The 26686-nt window shown below is 43.9% G+C and overlaps 2 protein-coding genes across 2 annotated transcripts; both read right to left on the bottom strand.

Moving 5' to 3' along the window:
• Positions 1-381: 381 nt before the first annotated feature.
• LOC133072788 (high affinity cAMP-specific and IBMX-insensitive 3',5'-cyclic phosphodiesterase 8A-like) lies at positions 382-2786 on the bottom strand. The gene is made up of 3 exons (XM_061166336.1): positions 2321-2786; positions 2258-2263; positions 382-2197 (listed from the first exon to the last, which is right to left on the bottom strand). The coding sequence occupies exons 1-3, from the start codon at positions 2763-2765 to the stop codon at positions 741-743; spliced, it is 1908 nt and encodes a 635-aa protein (XP_061022319.1). The 5' UTR covers positions 2766-2786; the 3' UTR covers positions 382-740.
• Positions 2787-11648: 8862 nt separating this feature from the next.
• LOC133066233 (pregnancy-associated glycoprotein 1-like) lies at positions 11649-20569 on the bottom strand. The gene is made up of 9 exons (XM_061157086.1): positions 20469-20569; positions 19031-19181; positions 17940-18057; positions 17723-17841; positions 16333-16526; positions 15312-15428; positions 13664-13805; positions 13478-13576; positions 11649-11798 (listed from the first exon to the last, which is right to left on the bottom strand). Exons 1-9 carry the CDS (start codon positions 20567-20569, stop codon positions 11649-11651), a joined length of 1191 nt encoding a protein of 396 aa, XP_061013069.1.
• Positions 20570-26686: the final 6117 nt, after the last annotated feature.

Below are 26686 nucleotides of genomic sequence, written 5' to 3'. Positions count from 1 at the left end.
AAGCCTTTTGAGCATCTGCAGACCAAACCAGTTCCTCAGTTTGGGCCTGCTGACTTTCAGCTATAAGTTTATATAAAGGCCGGGCAGGTTCCCCATAAGCCAGAATCCAAGTGTGACAATAGCCAGTGATTCCCCCAAATCCTCTCAATTCTCTTAAAGTCATAGGTAGGGGATGATTTAGTATAGGTTTCATTCTCTCCAGTCCTATGGCCCTAGTCTCTTCTGATATGATTAAGCCCAGATATTTAACAGATTGTTGACAAAGCTGAGCCTTCTTTCTTTTTTTTTTTTTTTTTTCTTTTTCATTTGCCATTTAATTTTAAAAGAGAAGTCATTTTCAGTAGTGTTCCAAAGTGAGTGATTGCACCTTCTATGATGTGGAAAAGATCCAATTGCCATTAGCTGTTCCTAAGTGCTGAACATAATCGAGAGCAACTGCAACAAGACATTCTCTGTCACCGGCAGAAACTCCGTTAGCGTCCTTGGCTGGGCCTCCCGAGCTCAGGTTTGGACAGATGGATGCTGATGCAAGCCGTGTTCTCTGAGACTCTCTGCGGAGCCCTGGTAGCAGGCTGACGCAGTGAGTGAAGGAAGCCTCACTCTACGGCAATGGCATCAGGTAGTTCAGGAAGGTGACCCTGGGTGCTCTCGCAGGCTCTGTGCGTCAGGGGGCTGATTGGCTAATACTGAAAGGAACGCTGGCCGCCCTCAGGAGTCCCCGGTGACCACGGGGTACCGCGCTATTCGAGGGGCGGGCGCAGGCTCCGCAGCTTCATGTCGTCCAGTCCTTTCCAGTATTTAAAGTTGTTGTCGAGATGGTGCATTAACTCGGGCAGGTCTACAAAGGCGTCCCAGGCGTCAAACATGTCTGTGATGAAGTAGTCGATGAAGGAGATCTGGGATTTGGGGATGCTGCAGGTATTTCTGTCAAAAACTGGCATCACCACAGGCAAGTCCCATTGCTTCTCTTCGTCTGTCTGAGAGAAATACTCTTCTGAGATGCATGCGGCACACTCGATGCACTGCTCCAGGGGCCAGCAGGGGTTGGACACGTCAGCACACTTGATCAGCATCCGTTTGATCAGAGTCCGGTTCTCTGGAGTCCTGAGCATGGTGTTTATGGCTTCTTGATCTTTATCAGTTTCCCCTTCTTCTTCTAATGCTACCAAGGGCTTGTTGATGATGTTGACAAATTTGTTGACGTGCTCAAAGTGCTTTGTCATTTCTGTGGCTAAGACCATGTCGATGATACCCTGGCGCAGCGTCTGGTAGTCATTCCTCTCCATGTTTTTAAAGATGTTGCATTTATCATCGCTGGTGGTCAGCTGGAAGGCCAAGGCCGCATGGTGGTGCTCCAGCACAGCCATGTCGTTGTACAGAATGGCCAGCTCGCTCCCAGCATTGCACAGGAAGGAGTTGGTCCTCCCGGGGTGGTCCACATCGTGGATAGTGGCTGCGATGAGCGCAGCGACCTCATCAAGTGGGTCTAAAGTTTGCTTGATCTTCTCTTTGCACAGAAAGTAGGCAGTGGCATGCAGCACATCAGCAGAGTGTGTGGAGTTGTGGTAGGGGTTGGAAGCGTGATAATTGGCTTCAATCATCTGTAACCAGGATCTCAGTGTCACCTCGGGGCATTTTAAGAATTCACAGACTCCGAAGCGAGCGAACACTTTGAGACCAAGGTAAATCAAAGGCCTTTTATGAGTGGCAGCCTCCAGTTCAAAAATATTGAAGTCCCAGTATTCCTCCTTTTCCATGGCCCGAGTTATCTGTGATGGGACATCGTGAAGGGAGACGGGGACGATGATGCTGCTGGGAACCTGCTGAAGGTTTTTTGTTGAAAGAACATATTCATTTCCAGATAATCTTCGCAAACCATCAGACACCAAGCCCCCGACGAGGTCGTTGGCGTGAGGATCATCGTCCTTAGCACCGAACTGGGGTGAATATAATTCAGTGGTTCTTAGAATTTCCAGCACACGGTCTAAGGCTTCTGTCACAGGCATGGGACTGCTTTCCTGGGCAGCATTGATGATATTGATGACCTTGGTGATGGGCGCCTCGATCGTCATGGAATGAATCCGGGCCATGGAAGAGTGTCGTCTCTGGCTGGAAACTTCATTTGTTCGAGAGGCAACAGTTTTGACATCTAGGGAGCTTTTTCTCCTGTCTTTATGTTTGCCTGACTGATTATCTGCTCAACACCCTCAGCACCTCGGAGGTAAAGAGGAACTCCCTGGCAGTCAAGGACAGGAGCAGTGCGCTGGCTGCAGCCAGCCGTTGATCTCTCGCAGTCTTGCCCACAAGTGAGCTGTGTAACTGTCAGTCTGAACACTTTCAGCTATCTTCTCCGCCTTATTGTTGCCATTGCACACTCTGATAATGGACACATAGTGTCTAATTTTTCCTCCCTGTCCAATGACAGGTATTATCTTCACATTTTGTTGTACGTTATCTCCATTTTTCTTCCTGACAGAGTAAATTCCTTGCCATTCCTTGCATGAATTTATAGTATCGAGCAAATCAGCCTTTTTTTCATTTATAGGCACTTCTGCTATCTCCTTCCCTATTAACTCGCCTGACTGATAGCCCATTGTTGTTTCGAACGCTGGATTTGCATACTGGATAATGTGGTCTTCACTTGTAATTTCAATTGCTTCTTGACTTTTCTCTAATGCAGCAAACATTGAGTTACAAGCCCTGAGTTTCAGCTGTGAGCGCACGTCTCCAAACTCCAGCTGGAGCAGTTCATTGTAACAGGCCATGGGGCTGGGGTTTTCTATATACCTCTGTTGCTGTTGGAGGGTCTCCTGCAGAGGCGTGGGGTGAGTGGCTCACCGAGGGGACAGGGGCACTGGCAGCAGCAGTCCTGGAAGGGCCCCTTGGAGGGCGCCATCAACCCTACCATAGAGCCTGCAGCCCCCAGGCCTGGGTTGCCTCAAGCCAAAAAACTAATAGGGAGGGATCACCCCGCCCATCAGCAGATAATTGGATTAAAGCTTTACTGAGACCTGCCCACCAGCAAGACCCAGTTTTCCTATGCCAGTCCCTCCCATCAGGAAGCTTACACAAGCTTCTTAGCCTCATCCACCAAAGGGCAGACATAAGAAGAAGAACCACAATCCCACAGTGGCTAGAATGAAAACCATATTACAGAAAGTTAATCAGGGTGAAAAAGCAGGTTATGTCCCAGATGAAAGGACAAGATAAAACCCCACAAAAACAAATAAATGCAGTGGAGACAGGCAACTTTCCAGAAAAAAAAAAAAAAATTCAGAATAATGATAGTAAAGATGATCCAGGATCTTGGAAAAATAATGGAGAAGAAGCAAGAAACATTTACCAAAGACCTAGAAGAACTAAAGAATAAAGAGAGGAAGGAATACACTGGAAGGAATCAATAGCAGAATAACTGAGGCAGAACAGATAAGGATAAGTGACCTGGAGACAGAATGGTGGAAATCACTGATGCAGAACAGAATATAGAAATAAGAATGAAAAAAAAAATGAAGATAGCCTAAGGGACCTCTGGGACAGCATTAAATGCAAGAACATTTGCATTTTAGGAGTCCCAGAAGGAGATGAGAGAAAGGACCCGAGAAAATATTTGAAGAGATAATAGCTGAAAACTTCCCTAACATGGGAAAGGAAATAGTCAACCAAATCCAGGAAGCACAGAGAGTCCCAGGCAGGAAAAACCCAAGGAGGAGCAAGCACAGCAAAACACAGTGATCAAACTAACAAAGATTAAAGACAAATATAAAATATTAAAACAGCAAGAGAAAAACGACAAACAGCAAAAAAGGGGATTCCCGTAAGGTTATCAGCTGATTTCTAAACAGAAACTCTACAAGCCAGAAGGGAATGGCATGATATATTGAAAATGATGAGAGAAGAACCTACAACCAAATATAATACTCTACCCAGCAAGACTCTCATTCAGATTTGATGGAGAAATCAAAAGCTTTACAGACAAGCAAAAGTTAAGAGAATTCAGCACCACCAAATCAGCTTTACAACAAATGCTACAGCTAAGCCTTCTTTCTTGATGTCTTGTAACCTGCCAGAAAGTTTAAAACGTCTTCTGAGTCATTGTACACAGTAATAGCATAGATCACAGGTCCCTCGACAGTCTATGATCCGACAGATTAGGTTAGTACTTCTAATTCCAAGGAGTTCTGAAATGGTCAAAGAGACCGAAAAGTTTGACTGAAAAGGATATTTCAGTCCACACATTTTGCCCATTTCTGGTGGGTCCCCCAAAGAAGCCATGGGTGCCTCTTGGCATTGGCAGGTCGGTATAAACCCCCAACTGGTATCTGCCATAAGCCGTGTGAGGTCACCACGGAACCGCAAGCAGGGCTCCACACCTGTTTGTGCAGGGCATGTCATTCATTCACACAAGCACACCATAGAGTTAGTAGAGTAGAGCAGAAAAAGTGTTCTGTAGGAGAACAAGGAACTAGAGCTCCAAGCATCCTTACCTTGTCTTGAAGAATCCCCCCAAGATGAAAGGTTGTTGCTGAACCATGTAAAGATGCCAGGATTCTTGGCCTCCAGAGGAGAAGAATTCAATCCAGAGCCCGAGAAGAGGCTTGATCACTCAGAGCTTTTGTGTAATAAAGTTTCATTAAAGTATAAATGAGATAGAGAAAGTGTCTGGCGTAGGCATCAGAAGGGGGCAGAAAGAGTACCCCTTTGCTAGTGTTAGCCATGGAGTTATATACTCTCTAATTAGTTATTACAGTGAATCAAAATAATGTCTGGAGGTTGTAAAGACCTCAGTAGACCTACTCCCATAATTTACACCTGAAGATAACAGGATTAGCCAGAAGGTTTTTATCCGGAGACTGTCCTCAAGCAGGATACATAATCATTATATAATCCTAAGGAATGTAGAGGGACAAAAAAAGTTTGTCCTGTCTTCCTCCTTGAAAATACCAGACCCATCTCTCCTTGGGGACCCCTGAACTTCTTATCAATATGCCTAGGAATTGACTCTCTCAACAATATACAGCCTTTATGTACTCCTTTCCTAATTTGGAGCCAGTCTGTTGTTCCATGTTCAGTACTATCTGTTGCTTCTTGGTCTGCATACAGATTTCTCAGAAGGAAGATAAGATGGTCTGGTATTCCAGTCTCTGTAAGTTTGCCACAGTTTGTTGTGATCCACAGTCAAAGGCTTTTGCATTGTCAATAAAGCAGAACTAGCTGCATTTCTGGAATTCTCTTGGTTTTTTTCTGATCCAGTGGATGTTGGCAATTTAATCCCTGGTTCCTCTACCTTTTCTAAATCCAGCTTGAACATATGGAATTTCACAGTTCATGTATTGTTGAATCCTTCCTTGGAGAAATGACTTTGGTAGCATGTGAGATGAGTGCAACTGTGTGGTAGTTGAACATTCTTTGAAATCGCCTTTCTTTGGGATTGCAATCAAAACAACCTTTCCAGTCCTGTGGCCACTGCTGAGTTTTCCAAATTTGCTGGCATATTGAGTGCAGCACTTTCACAGCATCATCTTTTAGGATCTGAAATAGCTCAACTGCAATTCCAACACCTCCACTAGCTTTGCTCATAGTTATGCTTCTGAAGGCCCCCTTGACTGTGCATTTCAGGATGTCTAGCCTTAGGTGAGTGATCACACCATCGTGGTTATCTGGGTCATTAATATCTTTTTTGTAGAGTTCTTCTATATATTCTTTCAACCTCTTCTTAATATATTCTGCTTCTGCTAGATCCATGCCATTTCTGGCTTTCATTGTGCCCATATTGCATGAAATATTCCTTCCCTAACTCTAATTTTCTTGAGCAGATCTCTGATCTTTCAAATTCTATTTTTTTCCTCTATTTCTTTGCACCAATCACTTAGGATGGCTTTTGTTAAATCTCTTCTTGATATTCTTTGGAACTCTACACTCACAGGGTGTGTGTTTCTCTTCTCTTTTGACTTTTGCTTCTCTTCTTTCTTATTTGTAAGGTCTCCTCAGACAACCATTTTGCCTTTTTGTATTTCATTTTCTTGTGGATGGCTTTGTTGTTGTACATAGAGATCAAAAAACAAGGATAATTGCATCCAGTTCCATTACTTCATGGCACATACATGGAGAAACAATGAAAACAGGGACAGACTTTATTTTCTTGGGATCCAAAATCACTGCAGATAGGGACTGCAGCTGTGGGAAAAAAAGACACTTGCTCCTTGGGAAAAAAACAAAAAAACCAAAAAAAAAAAAAAATGGTGAAAAACCTTGACAGCATACTAAAAAGCAGAGACATTCCTTTACCAGTAAACCTCTGTACAGTCAAAGCTGTGGATTTTTCCAGAAATCGTGGGTGGATGTGAGAGTTGGACCATAAAGAAAGCTGAGTACCAAAGAACTGATGCTTTTGAACTGTCGTTTGGACAAGATTCTTGAGACTCCCTTGAACTGTAAGGAGATCCAACCAGTCCATCCTAAAAGAAATCAGTCCTGAGTATTCTTTGGAAAGACCAATGCTGAAGCTGAATCTCCAATACTTTGATCACCTGATTGGAAGAACTGACTCATTAGAAAAGATCCTGATGCTGGGAAAGATTAAAGGCAGGAGGCAAAGGGGAAGACAGAAGATGAAATTATTGGGTGGCATCACTGATATGATGAACATGAGTTTGAGCAAGCTGTCAGAGTTGGTGATGGACAGGGAACTCTGGCGTGCTGCACCCCAAGATATAAAAAAGCGTTGGACATGACTGAGAGACTGAACTGAACTGATGTACAGAGGGCAATCAGGGAGCAGGCAGAAGTCTTTGGGGACGGAGGAGGGAACGATTCCTGGGTAGCTGACAATGATGGATCGGCAGGCCGTTTCAAGCTGGAGAAGCTGTAGGGAAGCAGTTCTATTTCAGGTGGAGAGAATGGTAAGAGACAGGCAGGGCAACAATGCTGGGATTTCCCAGAGGACAAGATCCCTGTTCTATTAAAATTTATCAATCCTCAACTTTGTTAGATGATTGGAAACATGAGTTTTGTTTTGGAAGTGGTAGAGCAATATTCAGTGGAAGGACTGATGCTGAAGATGAAGCTCCAACACTTAGGCTATCTAATGTGAATAGCCAGCTCATTGGAAGAGACCCTGATGCTGGGTCTGTAGGCAGAAGGAGAGGGATCAAAGGGATGAGATGATGAGATGGCATCACCGACTCCATGGACATGAGTTTGAGGAAACTACACAAAATAGTGAAAGACAGGGAAGCCTGTTCTGTTGCCATACATGTAATCAAAAAGAGTCAGACATGACTTAGCAACTGAATAATACCAATGAGAACAGAGGGTCCAGTGAAGCCTCTGGGCCTGGTGGGAGTGGAGAAAGATTTAGGTGGAAGGGGAGGCTTCCCATTCTCTGGTGCAGGTCCTTGAATCCTGGGCAAGGAGCACAAGATATTGAATGTGTGACCAAACATTGTTTTCTAAAAAAGCAAAGAACTGTTTTGTGCAGGAGTGAGAGCTTTGACTGAGTTTGTGCTCTAGATTTCACTGAGGGATGTGGAAGGAAACTGGAGTGGGCTGTGTCTGCAAAAACCAGGAGAGCAGCTGCTGGAGAATGAGGCATGTGGTAAACAGTCTGCACTAGGTGGAAAACAAATCCATAAAAAGTGTCCCTTCTGGAGTGTACATGTCCATGTATCCCATTGTTGCAGCAGATCACTTCAGTGGTATTTTGGGGCAAGCGAGAAATGCATGATGGGTGGTTTACTTTTGCCAATTCCTGTGGATCATTAGATGACTCAATGTCTGGTTACTCCACTGCATGATTGGGATCATGCTTGGGAAAGAAAACTAGATGAGGTCCACACATATTTTGTCGTTAAACAGCAAGCATAGGAAGGTTTCTAATGCAACTGTAGATAATTTCAACATGAGGGGCCAAATGGGGACAATTTCATTTAACAGGCTGAGATTGGACTGTACAGGTTGCCATAGTTGATGCTATGACAAGTAGCCATAACAGCTACTTGTTGCTATGCTGGAGATGTGGGAAACTGATAAGAGACCAAAAGCCTTACAATTCTCCATGCAGTGCAATTTCAGGCTAGAAGTAGTTGGCAAGGAAAGGCTGACAGGTAAGGCTGTAAGGGAGTAATCTGAGCCAGTAATCATTAGCTCTTGTTGGAGAAAGCAGAAGCATCGACTCAGTCAGAGTTCTGTGTCATGGTTCAAAAACAGAGGTCATTTGGCTTGAATCAATATTTAGCCTTGGGCATGGCAGCCATAATCTCTAAACAGAAGATTTCCTTCTCCCCGAGTGGGAGGATAATTCACATTTGTTCTAGACTCAGGAACCCAGAAAGCCCTCTCAGTGCCACTTGTTCTTAGCAGGCACACATGCAATCTAGAAGGTGGAATTATCATCATGGTGCCCAATTTCCAGATGAGACAACTGAGGTTAAGGGACTTGATCAAGTTCACACACCTATACACGTGAATCGCCAAGCAAAAGCCCAGGGCAACTGTCCTCAAAGTGTCTGTTTTTGCTCCACACCCACTGGGAGAGGTGGGTGGTGATCTGGCAGAATGCTTAGGCAGAAGCAAGCAATATTCAGGCTTAAATTGAAGAAAGTAAGGAAAACCTCTAGAACATTTGGCTATGATCTGAATCAAATCCAGTATAATTATATAGTGGAGATGAAAATTAGATTCAAGGGATTAGCTCGGGTAGTCTGAAGAACTATGGATAGAGATTTGTAACATTGTATGGGAGATGGTCACCAAGACCATCCCCAAGAGAAACAAATGTGAGAAGGAAAAGTGGTTACCTGAGGAGGTCTTAAAAACAGCTGAGAAAATAAGAGAATTGAAAGGCAAAGGAAAAAGGGAAAGATATAGTCAATGGAATGCAGACCTCCAGAGAAAAGCAAGGAGAGATAAGAAAGTCTTCGTAAGTGAACAGTGCAAGAATTAGAGGAAAATAATAGAATTGTAAAGAGTATAGAATTCTTCAGGAAAACTGGAACTACCAGAGGAACACTTCATGCAAAGATGGAGACAATAAAGGACAGCAAAGTCAAAGACCTACCAGAAGCAGATGAGATTAAGAGGAGGTGACAAGAATGCTGAGATGAACTGTACAAAAATGGTCATAAATTCGGGATAGGGATGATGCTTGGGTCACTCTTGTAAAGCCAGATATACTGGAGTGTGAAGTCAAGTGGGCCGTAGAAAGCATCACTACAAACAAAGCTAGTGGAGGTGATGGAATTCCGACTTAGCTATTTAAAACATCCTAAGGACTGAGGCTATAAAACTGCTGCATTCAATATGCCATCAATTTGGAAAACTCAGCAGTGGCCACAGTGCAGGAAAAGGTCAGTTTTCAACCAATCCAAAAGAAAGACAATTTCAAAGAATGTTCAACCTATCATGCAACTGTGCTCATCTCACTTGCTAGCAGGGTAATGCTCGAAATCCTTCAAGCTAAGCTTCAACAGTACATGAACTGAGAACTTCCAGATGTATAAACTGGTTTGAGGAACCAGAGATCAAATTGCCAACATCCATTGGATCATAGAGAAAGCAAGGGAATCCCAGAAAATCATTTCCTTCTGCTTCACTGACTATGCTAAAGCCTTTCATTGTGTGGACCACAACAAACTGTGGAAAATTCTTAAGGAAACAGGAGTACCAGATCACCTTACCTGTCTCCTGAAAAGTCTGCATGTAGGTCAAAAAGTGGCAGTTAGAATCAGACATGGAACAACTGAAAGATTTAAAACTGGGAATGGAGTGTGACAAGGTGTACATTGTCACTCTTGTGATTTAACTTCTATGTAGGATACCTCATTCGATATGCTGGTCTACATAAATCCCAAGCTGGAATCAAGATTTCAGGGACAAGTATCAACATCCACAAATATGAAGATGACACCTCCCTAATGGCAGAATGCAAAGAAGTAAAGAGCCTCTTGATGAGGAGAGGAGATGCAAAAATTGACTTAAAACTCAACATTCAAAAAACTATTCACAAAAACATACTGAACATTCATGGCATTCAGTCCCAACACTTCAAGGCATATAGATGAGGGAAAAGTGGAAACAGTGGCAGATTTTATTTTCTTGGGCTTCAAAATCACTATGGACCTTGACTGCAACCACAAAATTAAAACACACTTGCTCCCTGGAAGGAAGAAAGGCTATGAAAAATTGGACAGTATATTAAAAAGCAGAGAGTCATGTTGCTACAGAGGGCTGTAGTGTCAAAATATGATTTTTCCAGTAATCATGTGTAGGTATACTTCTGGATCATAAGAAAGGGTGAAAGGCAAAAAATTGAGCTTTTGAACTGTGGTACTTCAGAAGATTCTTGAGAGTCGCTTAAACAACAAGGAGATCAAACCAGTCAATCTGAAAGGAAATCAACCTCTGACCCCTCCTGTCTCAGCTGAGGCATCTACTGAGGGCCTCCAGGTGGAAAGAATGGCTGCCTCCCCTGCAAAAGTGCCTAACAATAGCAGATCCAAGCAAAGAGTTTGTAGCTCCACCCCTGGAGGAAGCTCAGAAAGGCTGAAGGCTCTGTGTACACTGGGTCCCCCGATACATGTGTTGCATTCTCCCCAGCAGCATTGGAGGCCAAGGAAGGGGCATTCTGGGCCCTGGAGGAGGGGGATGGTTCAGGGATCCACTGGGGCCATCACTTGCCAAGACGGACTGGAAAGGACAGAGCAGGCATATGTGGCAGAGAGCTGGTGACTGGGGTGTGGGAATAAAAGGGAACCAGCTCTGCATGAACTACCTCACCCAAACTCCCCTGGAGGAGAAGCCCAGTAATAAGATCATCTGAGATGGGATGAAGAGAGTGGATTTCATTACCCCTTAGAATTCCTCTAAATGATGAGGTGGTGGAGTTGGTGGGTCATCACAAACTCTTCCATGGCCTAGACCATCCCCCAGTCGCGATCCTTGGGGCTGCCTCTCCCCAGCTTCAGTCATGTAGTTCTGGAGGAAACTGAGAATCATGTGTGCTGCTGGATCAGGGCCAATGACCATGTAAACCCAGTCATAGGACCCCATGGCTCTCCCAGGATGGCTGATCTGGGGCTGTTCAGGTGATCTGAGGTGGGTCATACAGAGGACACCATTGAACTCTGATATCCCCGAGCTTCTTTCCTTACTAGGTGATGCCTTCCTTGGGGATATAAAACCCTAGGGCAGGTAGCTTGGACTCCCTCACTAGGTGTAGAAGCCTTAAGGAAGAACGTTGTTAGGCTCAGACCCCCAAAGAAGAGCAAAGGGAAAGAGCGAGGGTGGGAAAGAGAGAACTGATGACTTCTGATTTCTTGGGTCCAGTCACTGAGATCTTGGTATTTGCTCTGATTCCTGTGTCCTGGATTCCAAGAATCTTTTCAATGAGTCTCCCATTTCCTTGAAGCCAGTTGGAGTTGGGCTCCTCTCAATTTTTATTCAGACTTGATTCTAGATACTTCACTCCCAAACACAAACAGACGCACCCATTTGTTTCAGCACCATTACAAGTGAAACCCTTTGTTCTTTACTGAGAACAGGGTGTGCAGACCACCAAATGCAGTTCATCAGCATCCTGGGCAGGAGTGCCCTAACTGTGAGTGAGTGTGTGTTAGGAGTGGTCTTACTGATTCCTGAATCACTCCCAGCGTTTACACTGCCTGTGCCAGGCCAATCCTGTCATTTCCTCGATCAAAGACCGAGAAATACTGCCTCAGGAAGACGTCACTCAGGATCCAGGTCTCTGTAGCTCTCCTCGCTCGGATCTGTTTAAAGAATATGTAGCAGTCGCCAGTAGAATCCTGGAGGAGTCAGAGACACACACCAGTCAGCCTGACCCTTATCGGCGACTCCGCCCAATATCCAGACTGAGCACCATTCTTGGTTTTATTTCCCTCTTTTGGTAAGTATCAAGTGGTTTTATGAGATTCAGGGCATGTGAGAGTTCATCCAAAACCAAAAAGGGCCCATACATGTGGCTGCCATGAGGAAGGGTGTGGTGAGTGGAGGACTGGGATTTGGGGAAACAATGGCATGATAAACAACAAAGTCCTACTGTAGAGAGTAAGGAGCTATATTCAATATGCAGTGATCAACCACATGAAAAAGAATATATATTTTTATGTGTATAACTGAGTCACATTGCTGTGCAGCAGAACTTAAGGTGACACTGAAGATCAGCCACACTTCAATAAAATTTTGAGAAAAGAACAAGAGTATCTCCTGGTTCTCCTCACTCCCTGTTTCTTTGCTGCTGACTCTTGCTCCTTGTTTTCTCTACCGAGACTGCAGGTTCTCCTCCAGCATCCCCACAATCCAAACTTTATTTAAAAACTATTTTTTATTGGATTATAGCTGATTAACAATATTCGGAGTTTCAGGTGGACACTAAATGGACTCAATTGTATGTAGCTATGTATCCTGGTCCCGAAGATACCCCTCCCATCCTGGCTGTCATATAAATGAGCGGAGTTGCCTGTGCTACACAGTAACTCGTTGTTGGTTATCCATCTTAAATATAGCAGTGCCCACAACATGTTCTTGAAGACTTAACTCAGGAACTCTGGGAAACCTTCAGCCCACACTCACCCTCTTTGGTCACTCCAGGCTTGATTGGGTAACAAACTCTGGTTCCCCATTCCCACCGGTCAGTCCATAGCCCTCATCACCCCTAGTAAGTCCCCAGTGCCCCAGTGCAGAGCACCTTCGGATGCCATTTGCATGGAATCCAGTGCAGTGTTGCCTAGAACCAAGCAACCCTCGATATGGCTCCATGAGTTTGTTGTCTTAGAATTCCTGAAATTCCCTCCCTTTCTCAAAGCCTTCTTTGAGCCCATCAGCCTGCTATGTACTCCCACAGGGGGCTGACATGAAGCCTCCACTCTGTGCCGGGGTGAGCAGTTGCTGTGCACCCTTTATTCACCTAAGTATCCAACCTCTCCACAGAGGGGTCAGGTATCCCAACTCACAAAGGGGGCAGCTGGCCAGAGCAAGGGGAAGAAGCAGCCGAGATCTAGGGTGACCGTGTAATTTATGATCCAAAGCAGGAAAACTTTGAGAAGGGAAGGGAGACTGTTAATTTATGCTCGGACATCACACTGGGATTGTCCCCAGCCATTCACCTTGTAACATGGCCTATTTCAGGGACTGCTAGCGCTGACTTTCATGTTCATGCACCTAAGGCTTCAGATTGAACTGAACCTCTCTGAGGACTGAGGGCCTCAGGGTTCCCCTCGCTTTGTGACTCCCACCATGCCAGCATGGTGTGGCATGTCCACATTTATTTCAGGATGATCAGTGTCCCAGACGGGCCTTTACTCTCAAGTGATTGGTTCTGTGGGAGACACTGGCCCAGCCACAAGGCTCAGCAGCATCTGCAATGGTGTGACACGGCCTGCAGAGGGCGCCCTCTTCCCAGCAGCAGCCCAGGGGTTCCTGCAAGCTCCAGTTTGAGAACCAACCCTCAGTATTGTCCCCTCACCTTCATGGTGTAGGCTTGAGCTGGCACTGGGTAGTTGATGCCGTTGATGGTGAAGTCAATAGAGGGCAGGGTATTGACCAGAGAACAGGAAACATAGTGCTATTAGAGAGAGAGGGAGAAAGGTTAGCCCTGGAGATCCTTGTTGTGTGTGGAGACAGGGAGTGACCCTGGGGCATGACCTTTCACCTTGGAACCCCGTGGCGTGGCGCCTATGAGCCTCAGGATGTTATTGACCAGTCTTCTTGGGCCATGGATCAGTGATGTACCGGTGTCCACAAGAGCCTCACAGCCGCCAGAACAAGCAATGACCTGTCTTTTCATGGAGATGCTGAGAGACAGTGGAACAAAGTGGGCATCGAGTTCGTTCTGAGTCTCTCCAGAGCTGCTCCCTTCCCGACTGTCTCCTAAACAGCCCTTTGTCTCTTGCCCTGACTCTCTTCATGTGCCCTCGACATGGCACCTCCCTTGACATCCTTGAATGCAGTACTTGAATACACCAGGATCTTTTCTACCTTGACACAAGCTGCTTTTCCTTCCTAGAAGAGTCCCTTCCCCTTTGACTAGCAAATTTCTTCTCATCTTCCAGATTCCAGTTAATTGTATTGTTTTCAAGGAAGACTTTCCCCCGGTTTTTATCAGTCTCCCTTCTTGACACTCTCTGTAGAGCCTTCCTCACGTCTAGCATGTACCAAAGTCACAATTCACTATGTGTGTCTGTCATTTCTGTGCATCTGCCTTCTTAGATGTGAGGGCAAGTTTTATTCTCATTGCCTCCCTAAAGTACCTGGCACACAGTGGATGCCCAAATTTTGTCTCTTCAATGAGTGAATGAAGACTGAAAATAATGAGAAACATCCAGAGAGCTGTATCTTGTGGGGAACAAATAACCAGTCAACCACAGGGTGAAGATGTAGATTCAAAGGGCAGCAGATTCTCATAGTGGTGGGAGAGAGGGGCTCCTTTGGGAGAGGGTGTCTCCCAGCACTGCTCCTACAACCAGCTCGGACCCTGAGATCCTGGCCAGGAAATACATGACTAGCCCACAGAAACTCCAAAGGACAGGTCAGCTTTTGTCTGAGGGTATCACACAGAATCCTATCAGTTATTGACTTTTGTCCTCAGGTCACTCCTGGATCCCACCTTTCTGATTCTCTCAGTTATAGCCCCTGCCCCACTCTGTGCCCAGGGATGTGGGGTGACTTTTTTATTAGTTGTTTTCACGTCTTAAGACTGCAGCCAACCTCTTTCGACTGCTGGGTAGCTTCTCCATAAGGAGACCAGTTTTCCCCATATTCTGAAGACTTTCCCTGTTTGTAAACTGACACTTATCTGTACTGAGAACTTGCTTGGCCTCAGGTAGCCCTGGACAGTTGGTCATCTTATAATGCTGTCCAGGCTGGTGAAATCCTCCCTGATCCTGTTCACCACACTGCAGAGTCCTCTGACCATGCTCCCCGCCTCACAGGTCAGCAGGTGCAGCGCTCTCCCAGCTGCACAGACCTCTCTGGACCCTGTGAGGACCCTGGTCAGAGCCCTGGTCAGGAGGCCTGGGGATTATGAACTCATGGGCTCTTTGTGTATCTATGTGCTTGTGTGTTTATTTGAATGTGTGTTGTATGTGTCTCTGTATGTGCTTCAGTGTCTCTGACTAGCTATGCATGTTTATATGCATCAGCTTGTGTGTTTCCATGTGTCTGTATCTGTCTGTGTCGTTGTGGGTGGTGTTTATGTCTCTGTGACTATTTGTCTGAGAATGCATTTGTGTGTGTCTGCCTGTGTCCATATACAGTAGTGGGAGCATTCCTTGGGCTGACCCTCAGAGGGAGAGGCTTACCGGTCCATGTGGACACGCCAGTCGCCTGGTTGGATCAATGGTACCCAGTTGAGCGCTCCCTGGTAGTAGGATTTATCCACCCCACCAAACATCACCACACTGCCCTCCGGCTTGCTTCTGTAGAGAGGAGAAAGTGGGGGGATCCTTGGAGGATGGTAAGAACATCACTGTCTGAGAGCTTTGCTTCTCCACCCATCAAGGCCCTAATAAGGTCTTCATGGACAGATGCAGAAATCGAGGCTAGGAGCGATTGAGAACCAGACCAAGGTCAGTTACTGGCTAATGAGTGGAATAGAGGAGGTTAGAAGCTGAGTTACTGGGCTGGGCTCCACCCACTATATCTTCTGAAGATGCCCTGGACCTCCTGTGACCTGACTGCTCAGACACCCTCAGAGGACAGGGTGCTGAAGCATTTTGGCTTTCCCCTTGTCACTTTGTCATTTTTCAGGAAAATCAAGGCCTGGGAGTGCTAAGGGTATGGGATCAGGTCACCCAGAGATGGCTCCAAAGGCCTGTGACTTCTACTGTCCTAAGGGCCCCACACACAGAAGGGACCCACCCCTGCTCTCCCTGTCTTGAAATGCCTAATATTTCTTGAACAAGCGGTCCCACACTATTGTTTTTCGCTGGCTCTTGCAAATTGGGTAGCTGGTCCTGGACTCGCAGTGAAATGCTAATGAGGAAGGAGAGATACCCACCATCCTTCTCCTTCCTTATCAAATTCATAAACAAATCCTAATGCCCTTTCCTTCAAACTGTTTCCGGTTGCCTTCCATTAGTCTTCCTCCTCACTCATCCCCCTAGACCAAGTTACTGATCTCAAGCCCAGGAGCAGGGTTATGTTCCAATAAAATATTATCTATAAAAGCCAGTGGTGAAGCCAGTTAGGGCCCTGGGGCCATAGTTATCTGGGTTAGATTATCTCTCAGGATACTTCTTTATCAAGTGTTCTATAAATATCCTACACCTGAAAGCAAATTACAGCTCATTTGGAGAAACGGATTGTCCATGTCAGACTTACTTGCTCAGGTAGAAGGCAAAAACAGGCTCAGAAATGGCACCTTGGTTCATCAGGTTGTCAAAGATGGGGGTGCCTCCAGTGAAAGAAAAGTTGGGGTAGTTCAAGCCCAAGACGCCATCAAAAGGCATTCCCTTAAACCCAGAATGCTCCAGACTTAGACCGAATTGCTGGTCAGTAATTACAAGGTCCCCAATCTGTGGGAGAGAAGAGTGATCCCACTTACAGATACATGAACTGGGGTTAGGACTGGGCTGGGGTACATTGCCATTAGACCCTCAGAGAAGAATTGAGGCTAGGCTGTGTCTTCAGTGGACCTCAGACGGTTGGACCAAGCTGGGATGAGAATTTGGGTTCCATTTGTGAGAGGCTGTGAATTTTAAAACATCTGCCCCTCTGAAAAACACCACCTGAGTGAGTCAAATTGGCCTCGTGACATCTGAACAGGTGGGGCAACCAAGAGTCAGGCCAGGACCCATCGGTGCCCCCTTGTGAACAAAATGAGCTGAGAGCAGACAGCCTTCTCTTTGGCACCACTGTGACCTAATGACAGGAATGGACTGCATTCTCTGTAAGGTACTGTGGATTTTGCATCTGTCCAGGAAGACAGAAGCCAAAAACACAATCTTGCTTGCAGGGATCTATGAAATTACTGCCCGGGGATTCACTTTTGGGGATATGTGTGTCTTTGTCTGAGTGTGCATGAGAGAGAAAGAAAGAAGGGGGAACTACTCAAGTACTTTGGGGGAAGCATGCCATAAGTTTGTTGGACTCTGAAAGGCCCCCTAGAGTGAGAACTCATTTATCAGGACCCCTAACTTCTCAGGCCTCCAGTTTCCCAGTCTGGATACCTGAAGCCCTTGACTGCCCCCAGGGTCCCCAGATCAGTTTTATCCTGTCCCCAAACACCCCACAGCAACTTCAGTCCTGAAAAGCCAGCCGAGCTCCACTGTTTACCATATGTGTGTCCTCAGCAAGGCCCTTGCTGTCTGCACCTCAGTTTCCTCATATGTCCCATGAGTTAATCAGAGTAACTGCTGTGTGGGGTTGTTGCGGGACTAAACCAGTTATCACCTGAAAGTGCCTGCAACAGTCTGAGAATAAGAATGTGGGTGCTATTTTCCCCTCTTCTCACTCCCAGCAAAATGAACCTTGAACTGCTCATGGGCAGAGAAGCTGCAAGTCCCCATCTCAAGCTACTCTCTGGGTTAGCTAAACTGTGTGCTCCTGTGTCACCATGGGCACTGCCTCCCCAGGGACAGGATACTGTGGGTAAGATGGTGATTATCTATGGGAGTTAGGCTAGGAAGTTTCCTGCCAGAAGGTCCTACATCTGTTTTGCAAGCAGTGGTCACTCCATAGCCAGTCCTGACTCAGCATTTGTTACTCTTACCCGAACAGTATCACGAGCAACAACTCCCTTCATCCTTCCAGAACCATATTCGATGCTGAAGGTCTTTTGGGTAAGCCAGTAGGTGGAAGACTCAAGATGTCTGAACAAAACGTGTGAGGCTGCAGACACAAGAGATAAGTATCATCAGGTACCAAGTGTGCAAAACAGGGTGGCAGGGCAAGAGAAAGATGGTCCAGGTATAGGGATCTGTACTCACAACAGAATCGGCTTGTGCAAAAGATGGAGGGCACCCACAAGTCAGATGAGCCTGTGTCAAAGACAACCTGGAATTTCTGAGGGGGTGTTCCAATCGTGATGTTACCCACATAGACCATCTACAGGGAAAGGAGGGAATGGGTTAGTGCAGAACTGGCTACCCTCTATTCCCACTCTCATGCCTCCCTCTGGATGTCACATATCTCTTGAGATCACTTTCTAACCACCGTGCAGCTCACTGACATTGGTCACAGAGGAGCCTGCTTTTGATATATTTTTCCTGTGGTACATGGTATGCAGGATATTGACTCTGACCAGGCGTTGAAGTGGTACCTCCTGCATTGGAAGCACAGAGGCATGACCACTGTACCTCAGGACCACTGGACACCCAGGAAAGTCCTGGTGCCTTCATTTGAGAAGCTCTGTAGTCTCTTCAAACCCAGCCTTAGCGCCCCCTTCTCCAGGACGCCCTCCTTGGTCAACCTCAGCCACTCCCTCTAAACTCAAACCACATCCAATCAACACCACACAGGTGACCATTTCATTTGACATCTATTTACTAATATGCCTATCTCTCAGGCTGGCATGAGCATTCTTGAAGACAAAATAAGCCCTTTCTCTAATCTAAAAACAGTAACCACTGTATTAGATACTTATGGCCTTGCACGGAATACGGGTTCAGTAACCCGTATGGCTGTGGTGCTTGCTTCTCTGGAAACTGAATTCCTCTGCCTGGGGATTCACAGTTGCTTTGCTGTTGGTTCTACCATTTGATCAGTGACAGTTCCCTCTTCATCTGTAACTGACTGACTCACTTATTTCAGAGGGAACAGTCTCCCTCAAACTAATGACACATCTTTGACACAGAAATGGATATATATCTGCCACCTGGTAATTGCTGGGCCCAGTCACAAAGACCAACATTTGAGGATGAGAGTGTGTTCTCCTCTGGGTGGGGTCCCTGTTTTCCAGTGTTTCTGCCTCCTGCAGGAACCCCAACCCCACATCGCACCTGGCACCTCGAGAGGAGCCCCAGTGCTGGTCTAGAGCACCATGGGGCAATGTGGAGCACTGTCCTCCTCAAATACTCACATCCTCTATGTTTCCCAGGGGGTGACTAGTTATATTTGAGCCAGGAGAAGAAGTCAGGTACAGTTTGTAAGCATGTTCCTTCAGGAAATTGTTCAGCATGTTTTTTTCACTGCGGGTTTTTCTCATGATATTCACTCTCATTAGAGGTATTCTTTACCGAGTATTTGACAAAGAAAACAAAGAGGAAGCTACAGTTAGCTGTTAGTGTTAAGGTAAAACCGTCATTGTAATGGCCCTGTGCATTTTCTAATCATTTTTATGAGGCATATTATTATCAGAATTTTATGCATATACCATGACAAAGACATAGGTTTAATTACGGGTTCTGTTCTGCAATCTGGGATAAGCCATATGACCATGTGGTGTCTCAGTCTCCCCCTCGGTCCAATCCCCCTCCAAATAGAATATCTTGGGGGTAAATAAAGTGATGGATATAAGGTACCTGATAAATAGGAAGTCTCAACAATGATAGCCATTAGCATTGCTGTTGCCATCCCAGTGTATCTTTTTCATAGAACCTCAAGGAAGGAGGTAGAAGGGGGACTCTTATGCTCTTCAAAAGGGAGCAATTTGAAATGCAAGAGGTTACTGAGTTGGCTGTGGTCACACTGCTTGTCAGATATAAATCGGTGTATAAAACAGTGTATCTTTCTCCAAGTTGAAAGAGAAGAGGGAGTTGAAAGAAGAATCCAGGAGATAGGCAACAAGTAAGGGAAATGCAGAGGCTCGAGAAGGAAGGATGAGTCAAATGAAAAATTAAAAGAAAACAACACAGAGACAAATACACTCACAGAGACTTCCAAAGAGATGGAGAGGTAAAAGATAGTGATACAGAGATGCAGACATAGACATATACACACTGAAGTAGACAGGGAAGAAAGAGGACATGTTGAATAAAATGTAGAAAAGTGCTATTCCACAAGACATATGCATAGACTGTGCACTGAACAGCTGTAAGGAGTTGCATTTTCAATAGGTCATGACAGGACCCCAAGGTTGTGCAACCATACAAATCTACACCAAGACGCTTCGGATCCACAGTTCCTAAAGCAAGGTACTTATCAACAAGTAAAGGTTGAACTTTAATACTGTCAGGGAAATATCCCATTCCCATCTAAACCTGATGTGTGGAAGAATAATCAGATGTATATTATCTAGGGTGAAACAGATCACCAGCCCAGGTTGGATGCATGAGACAAGTGCTCGGACCTGGTGCACTAGGAAGACCCAGAGGGATCAGGTAGAGAGGGAAGCAGGAGAGGGGATCGGGATGGGGAATACATGTAAATCCATGGCTAATTCATGTCAATGTATGACAAGACCCACTGCAGTATTGTAAAGTGATTAGCCTCCAACTAATAAAAATAAATGAAAAAAAAAAGAAAAAAAGAAAAATCCGAGAAAGGAAGATGATGCAGCTTACAGTCCCCATACTTACTTGACTATGCACTCTGAGAAGGCCACCAGCCCGAGGAGCACAAGCCACTTCATGCTTCTTTCCTGGCTCCAAGTACTCAGGGAAGTTTGGGTTCTTAGCATGTAGTGGTGAGCAGGAGCCCCTAGTTATATATGCTCTGACCTACCCTAGTTTTCCCCTGTATGCCACTAATAGATCTGATAAAAACACAAAGCTTTCGATAAAATCTTTACCTTCATCAGTGTCCTTGGTGAGTGGACTTTGAAGCGTCTCAGAATACAAAAAAATTGAACCATACATAATCTCTTCCTTGAAGCTTGGCTGGAAAATCTAACTGATCTGCGTGGATATCTAAGGAGACAGAGAACCTTGCCTACTTCTATAAAAAAAAAAAAACTGCTAAGAACATCATGAAAATGGTAACTAGGGGCCATACTCAACATTCATGGTTTCATGTCATCTTCCTAGCCACTTCATGCGATATGCATTGCTGTCTTTGTTGGAGAGGAGATTGCTAGGAAGATAAGTTGTCAAATGGCAAAGTGAAGACTTCAGGGACAGCCCAGGGACATACAACTAGCCTTAGGTAGTGGGTCTAACGGCAGAGATCAGGGGCACCTATGATGCCAGTCTGCATCGAAGATTTATGGCAGAGTTGCACATCAATTGCATGGGTTTCAGTATTGGAAGAAATGTCATATGCAACCGCAAGATATTTTATATCATCCAACAAACATACAAGAAGAACTGTGTTCTGGGTTCTGGGATAAAGGGTTCAAAGTCAAAGTTGATCAAGACAAAAGTAGTCGTTATCTTAAGAGAGCCAGCAGTCTAGTTCTTACAAACTCATGGCCCCAGGAGGCAAGAGAAATGGTAGTAGGACTAGGTGGCCATGCTGGACCCTGGGCAGCACAGGCCTGACCACTGGGAGCAGCCTTTCCTCCACTTCAACCATGCTGGAAGGCAGGCCAGTTGTCCATGTTTTGAAGAGAATCAGAAGTTTGGGTATCTATGTACAATCTACTGATTTTAATGTTAGCAACTAACTTTTGTTCCTGAAAAAAAGAGTGGGAACAAAATCTCCACAACGATGTGCTGAAATCAGCCTTCAGTCTCTGCAGGTTTTTATTTCTGGCCTAGAATTGGGAGTGCAGTGGGGACCGAGAGGAATTTAATTCAAGTTGGTTGACTTACAAAGAGACTGAATGCATACTGAACATGTTTGTTTCCTTTCTATTTATAAAGAAAGATCGTCAGGGACATGCAAACCAACACATTTAACTACTGAAGATAAATGGATATATTTCTGATATAATTTCCCCCATAGGGTCTATACCATGAAAAATTTTATCTGCCAAAGCAAACATACAATAAAATAATTTTGAAAGGTCATCCCAGTCAAAGAAAACCAAACAGCTGTGGCAACCAAAGGAAAGACAGTCGTGTTTAATGACTCATCCAGGACTCCCAGGGCCTATTCCTGCATGAGATCTATCCAGGCCTGTCCCTTGAATACAACAGTAGCCTCTTCTGTTGCCAGATGTATGTCGGTGGGGCACTGTGTATTAATCATCATTTTTGCATTTGTTTAAATTCAGTTTTGGTGGTTAAATCCTAACAGGGGGAATATGACGTCACTGACAAATGACACACATGTATGCCCTTTGAATTGTGGCCTTGGAGAAGACTCTTTCCTTATTCACTGGAGGCTAATTACACTATTGTAGTGGTTTTTGCCATATATTAACAAGAATCAGCCATGGATCTACATGTGTTCCCTGTCCCGATCCCTGCTCCTGCCTTCCTCTCCATCCCATCCCTCTGGATCATCCCAGTGCACCAGCCCTGAGCACTTGTCTCATGCATCCAACCTGGGCTGGTGATCTATTTCACTGTTGATACTATATTTGTTTCAATCCTATACTCTTAGAATATCCCACCCTTGCCTTCTACGACAGAGTCCAAAAGTTTGTTCTGTACATCTCTGTCTCTTTTTCTCCTTTGCATTTAGGGTTATCATTAACATCTTTTTCTTTTTTTTTTTTTTTTCTTTTTTCTTTTCATTTATTTTTATTAGTTCGAGGATAAATACTTTACAATATTGTAGTGGGTTTTGTCATACATTGACATGAATCAGCCATGGATTTACATGTATTCCCCATCCCGATCCCCCCTCCCACCTCTCTCTCTACCCAATCCCTCTGGGTCTTCCCAGTGCACCAGGCTCAAGCACTTGTCTCATGCATCCCACCTGGGCTGGTGATCTGTTTCACTATAGATAATATACATGTTTCGATGCTGTTCTCTCAAAATATCCCACCCTCGCCTTCTCCCACAGAGTCCAGAAGTCTGTTCAGTACATCTGTGTCTCTTTTTCCGTTTTGCATATAGGGTTATCATTACCATCTTTCTAAATTCCATATATATGTCTCAGTATGCTGTAATGTTCTTTATCTTTCTGGCTTACTTCACTCTGTATAATAGGCTCCAATTTCATCCATCTCATTAGAACTGATTCAAATGAATTCTTTTTAATGGCTGAGTAATATTCCATGGTATATATGTACCACAGCTTCCTTATCCATTCATCTGCTGATGGGCATCTAAGTTGCTTCCATGTCCTGGATGTTATAAACAGTGCTGCGATGAACATTGGGGTGCACGTGTCTCTTTCAGATCTGGTTTCCTCGGTATGTATGCCCAGAAGTGGGATTGTTGGGTCATATGGCAGTTCTATTTCCAGGTTTTAAAGAAATCTCCACACTGTTCTCCATAGCGGCTGTACTAGTTTGTGTTCCCACGAACAGTGTAAGAGGCTTCCCTTTTCTCCACAACCTCTCCAGCATTTATTGCTTGTAGACTTTTGGATAGCAGCCATCCTGACTGGCGTGTAATGGTACCTCATTGTGGTTTTGATTTGCATTTCTCTGATGATGAGTGATGTTGAGCATCTTTTCATGTGTTTGCTAGCCATCTGTATGTCTTCTTTGGAGAAATGTCTGTTTAGTTCTTTGGCCCATTTTTTGGTTGGGTCATTTATTTTTCTGGAATTGAGCTTCAAGAGTTGCTTGTATATTTTTGAGATTAATCCTTTGTCTGTTGCTTCATTTGCTTTTATTTTCTCCCAACCTGAGGGCTGTTTTTTCACCTTGCTTATAGTTTTCTTTGTTGTGCAAAAGCTTTTAAGTTTCATTAGGTCCCATTTGTTTAGTTTTGCTTTTATTTCCAATATTCTGGGAGGTGGGTCATAGAGGATCCTGCTGTGATTTATGTCGGAGAGTGTTTTGCCTATCTTCTCCTCTAGGAGTTTTATAGTTTCTGGCCTTATATTTAGATCTTTAATCCATTTCGAGTTTATTTTTGTGTATGGTGTTAGAAAGTGTTCTAGTTTCATTCTTTTACAAGTGGTTGACCAGTTTTCCCAGCACCACTTGTTAAAGAGGTTGTCTTTTTTCCATTGTATATCCTTGCCTCCTTTGTCGAAGATAAGGTGTCCATAGGTTCGTGGATTTATCTCTGGGCTTTCTAGTCTCTTCCATTGATCTATATTTCTGTCTTTGTGCCAGTACCATACTGTCTTGATGACTATGGCTTTGTAGTAGAGCCTGAAGTCAGGCAGGTTGATTCCTCCAGTTCCATTCTTCTTTCTCAGGATTACTTTGGCTATTTGAGCGTTTTTGTATTTCCATACAAATTGAAAAATTATTTGTTCTAGTTCTGTGAAAAATACCGTTGGTAGCTTAATAGGGATTGCATTGAATCTATAGATTGCTTTGGGTAGAATAGCCATTTTGACAATATTGATTCTTCCAATCCATGAAAATGGTATGTTTCTCGATCTGTTTGTGTCCTCTTTGATTTCTTTCATCAGTGTTTTATAGTTTTCTATCTATAGGTCTTTTGCTTCTTTAGGTAGATATACTCCTAACTATTTTATTCTTTTTGTTGCAATGGTGAATGGTATTGTTTCTTTAATTTCTCTTTCTGTTTTCTCATTGTTAGTGTATAGGAATGCAAGGGATTTCTGTGTGTTAGTTTTATATCCTGCAACTTTACTATTTTCATTGACTAGCTCTAGTAATTTTCTGGTAGAGTCTTTAGGGTTTTCTATGTAGAGGATCATGTCATCTGCAAACAGCGAGAGTGTCACTTCTTCTTTTCCTATCTGGATTCCTTTTACTTCTTTTTCTGCTCTGATTGCTGTGGCCAAAACTTCCAACACTATGTTGAATAGTAGTGGTGAGAGTGGGCACCCTTGTCTTGTTCCTGATTTTAGGGGAAATGCTTTCAATTTTTCACCATGGAGGGTAATACTTGCCGTGGGTTTGTCATGTATAGCTTTTATTATGTTGAGGTATGTTCCTTCTATTCCTGCTTTCTGGAGAGTTTTAATCATAAATGGATGTTGAAGTTTGTCATAGGCTTTTTCTGCATCTATTGAAATAATCCTATGGTTTTTGTCTTTCAATGTGTTAATGTGGTGTGTTACATTGATTGATTTGCAGATATTAAAGAATCCTTGCCTTCCTGGGATAAAGCCCACTTGGTCATGGTATATGATTTTTTAAATATGTTGTTGGATTCTGTTTGCTAGAATTTTGTTAAGGATTTTTGCATCTATGTTCATCAGTGATATTGGCCTGTAGTTTTCTTTTTTTGTGGCATCTTTGTCTGGTTTTGGAATTAGGGTGATGGTGGCCTCATAGAATGAGTTTGGAAGTTTGTCTTCTTCTGCAATTTTCTGGAAGAATTTGAGTAAGATAGGTGTTAACTCCTCTCTAAATTTTTGGTAGAATTCAGCTGTGAAGCCATCTGGTCCTGGGCTTTTGTTTGCTGGAAGATTCCTGATTACAGGTTCGATTTCCTTACTTGTGATGGGTCTGTTAAGATGTTCTATTTCTTCCTGATTCAGTTTCGGAAAGTTATACTTTTCTAAGAATTTGTCGATTTCTTCCAAGTTGTCCATTTTATTGGCATAGAGCTGCTGGTAGTAGTCTCTTATGATCCTTTGTATTTCAGTGTTGTCTGTTGTGATCTCTCCATTTTCATTTCTAATTTTGTTAATTTGGTTCTTCTCCCTTTATTTCTTAATGAGTCTTGTTAATGGTTTGTCAATTTTGTTTATCTTCTCAAAAAACCAGCTTTTAGCTTTGTTGATTTTTGCTATGATCTCTTTAGTTTCTTTTGCATTTATTTCTGCCCTAATTTTTAAGATTTCTTTCCTTCTGCTAACCCTGGGGTTCTCATTTCTTCCTTCTCTACTTGCTTTAGGTGTAGAGTAAGGTTATCTATTTGACTTTTTTCTTGTTTATTGAGGTAAGCCTGTAATGCTATGGACCTTCCCCTTAGCACTGCTTTTACAGTGTCCCATAGGTTTTGGGTTGTTGTCTTTTCATTTTCATTCATTTCTATGCATATTTTGATTTCTTTTTTGATTTCTTCTATGATTTGTTGGTTATTCAGAAGCGTGTTATTTAACCTCCATATGTTTGAATTTTTAATAATATTTTTCCTGTAATTGAGATCTAATCTTACTTCACTGTGGTCAGAGAAGATGACTGGAATGATTTCCATTTTTTTGAATTTACCAAGACTAGATTATGGACTAGGATGTGATCTATTCTGGAGAAGGTTCCGTGTGCACTTAAGAAAAAGGTGAAGTTGATTGTTTTGGGGTGAAATGTCCTATAGATATCAATTAGGTCTAGCTGGTCCATTGTGTCATTTAAAGTTTGTGTTTCCTTGTTAATTTTCTGTTTATTTGATCTATCCATAGTTGTGAGTGGGGTATTAAAGTCTCCCACTATTATTGTGTTGCTATTAATTTCCTCTTTCATACTTGTTAGCATTTGCCTTACATATTGTGGTGCTCCTATGTTGGGTGCATATATATTTATAATTATTATATCTTCTTCTTGGATTGATCCTTTGATCATTATGTAGTGTCCTTCTTTGTCTCTCTTCACATCCTTTATTTGAAAGTCTATTTTATCTGACATGAGTATTGCAACTCCTGCTTTCTTTTGGTCTCCATTTGCGTGAAATATTTTTTTCCAGCCCTTCACTTTTAGTCTGTATGTGTCCCTTGTTTTGAGGTGGGTCTCTTGTAGACAACATATATAGGGGTCTTGTTTTTGTATCCATTCAGCCAATCTTTGTCTTTTGGTTGGGGCATTCAACCCATTTACATTTAGGGTAATTATTGATAGGTATGGTCCCGTTGCCATTTACTTTGTTGT

This window comes from Dama dama, chromosome 2 (assembly GCF_033118175.1).
Source record: "Dama dama isolate Ldn47 chromosome 2, ASM3311817v1, whole genome shotgun sequence".
Lineage (NCBI taxonomy): Eukaryota > Metazoa > Chordata > Mammalia > Artiodactyla > Cervidae > Dama > Dama dama.
The sequence above is the reverse complement of the archived record's forward strand: the minus strand, read 5'-3'. Positions and strand labels throughout refer to the sequence as shown.

Excerpts from the sequence above, each read along its gene's own strand:
- LOC133072788 (XM_061166336.1), bottom strand. The coding sequence starts at position 2,765 with ATGGCCTGTTACAATGAACTGCTCCAGCTGGAGTTTGGAGACGTGCGC.
- LOC133066233 (XM_061157086.1), bottom strand. The coding sequence starts at position 20,569 with ATGCTAAGAACCCAAACTTCCCTGAGTACTTGGAGCCAGGAAAGAAGC. Across the intron at positions 19,182-20,468 it reads TTCTCAGAGTGCATAGTCAA|AATACCTCTAATGAGAGTGA; the intron begins GTAAGTATGGGG and ends TACTCGGTAAAG. Across the intron at positions 11,799-13,477 it reads CTCAAGCCTACACCATGAAG|GATTCTACTGGCGACTGCTA; the intron begins GTGAGGGGACAA and ends TGACTCCTCCAG.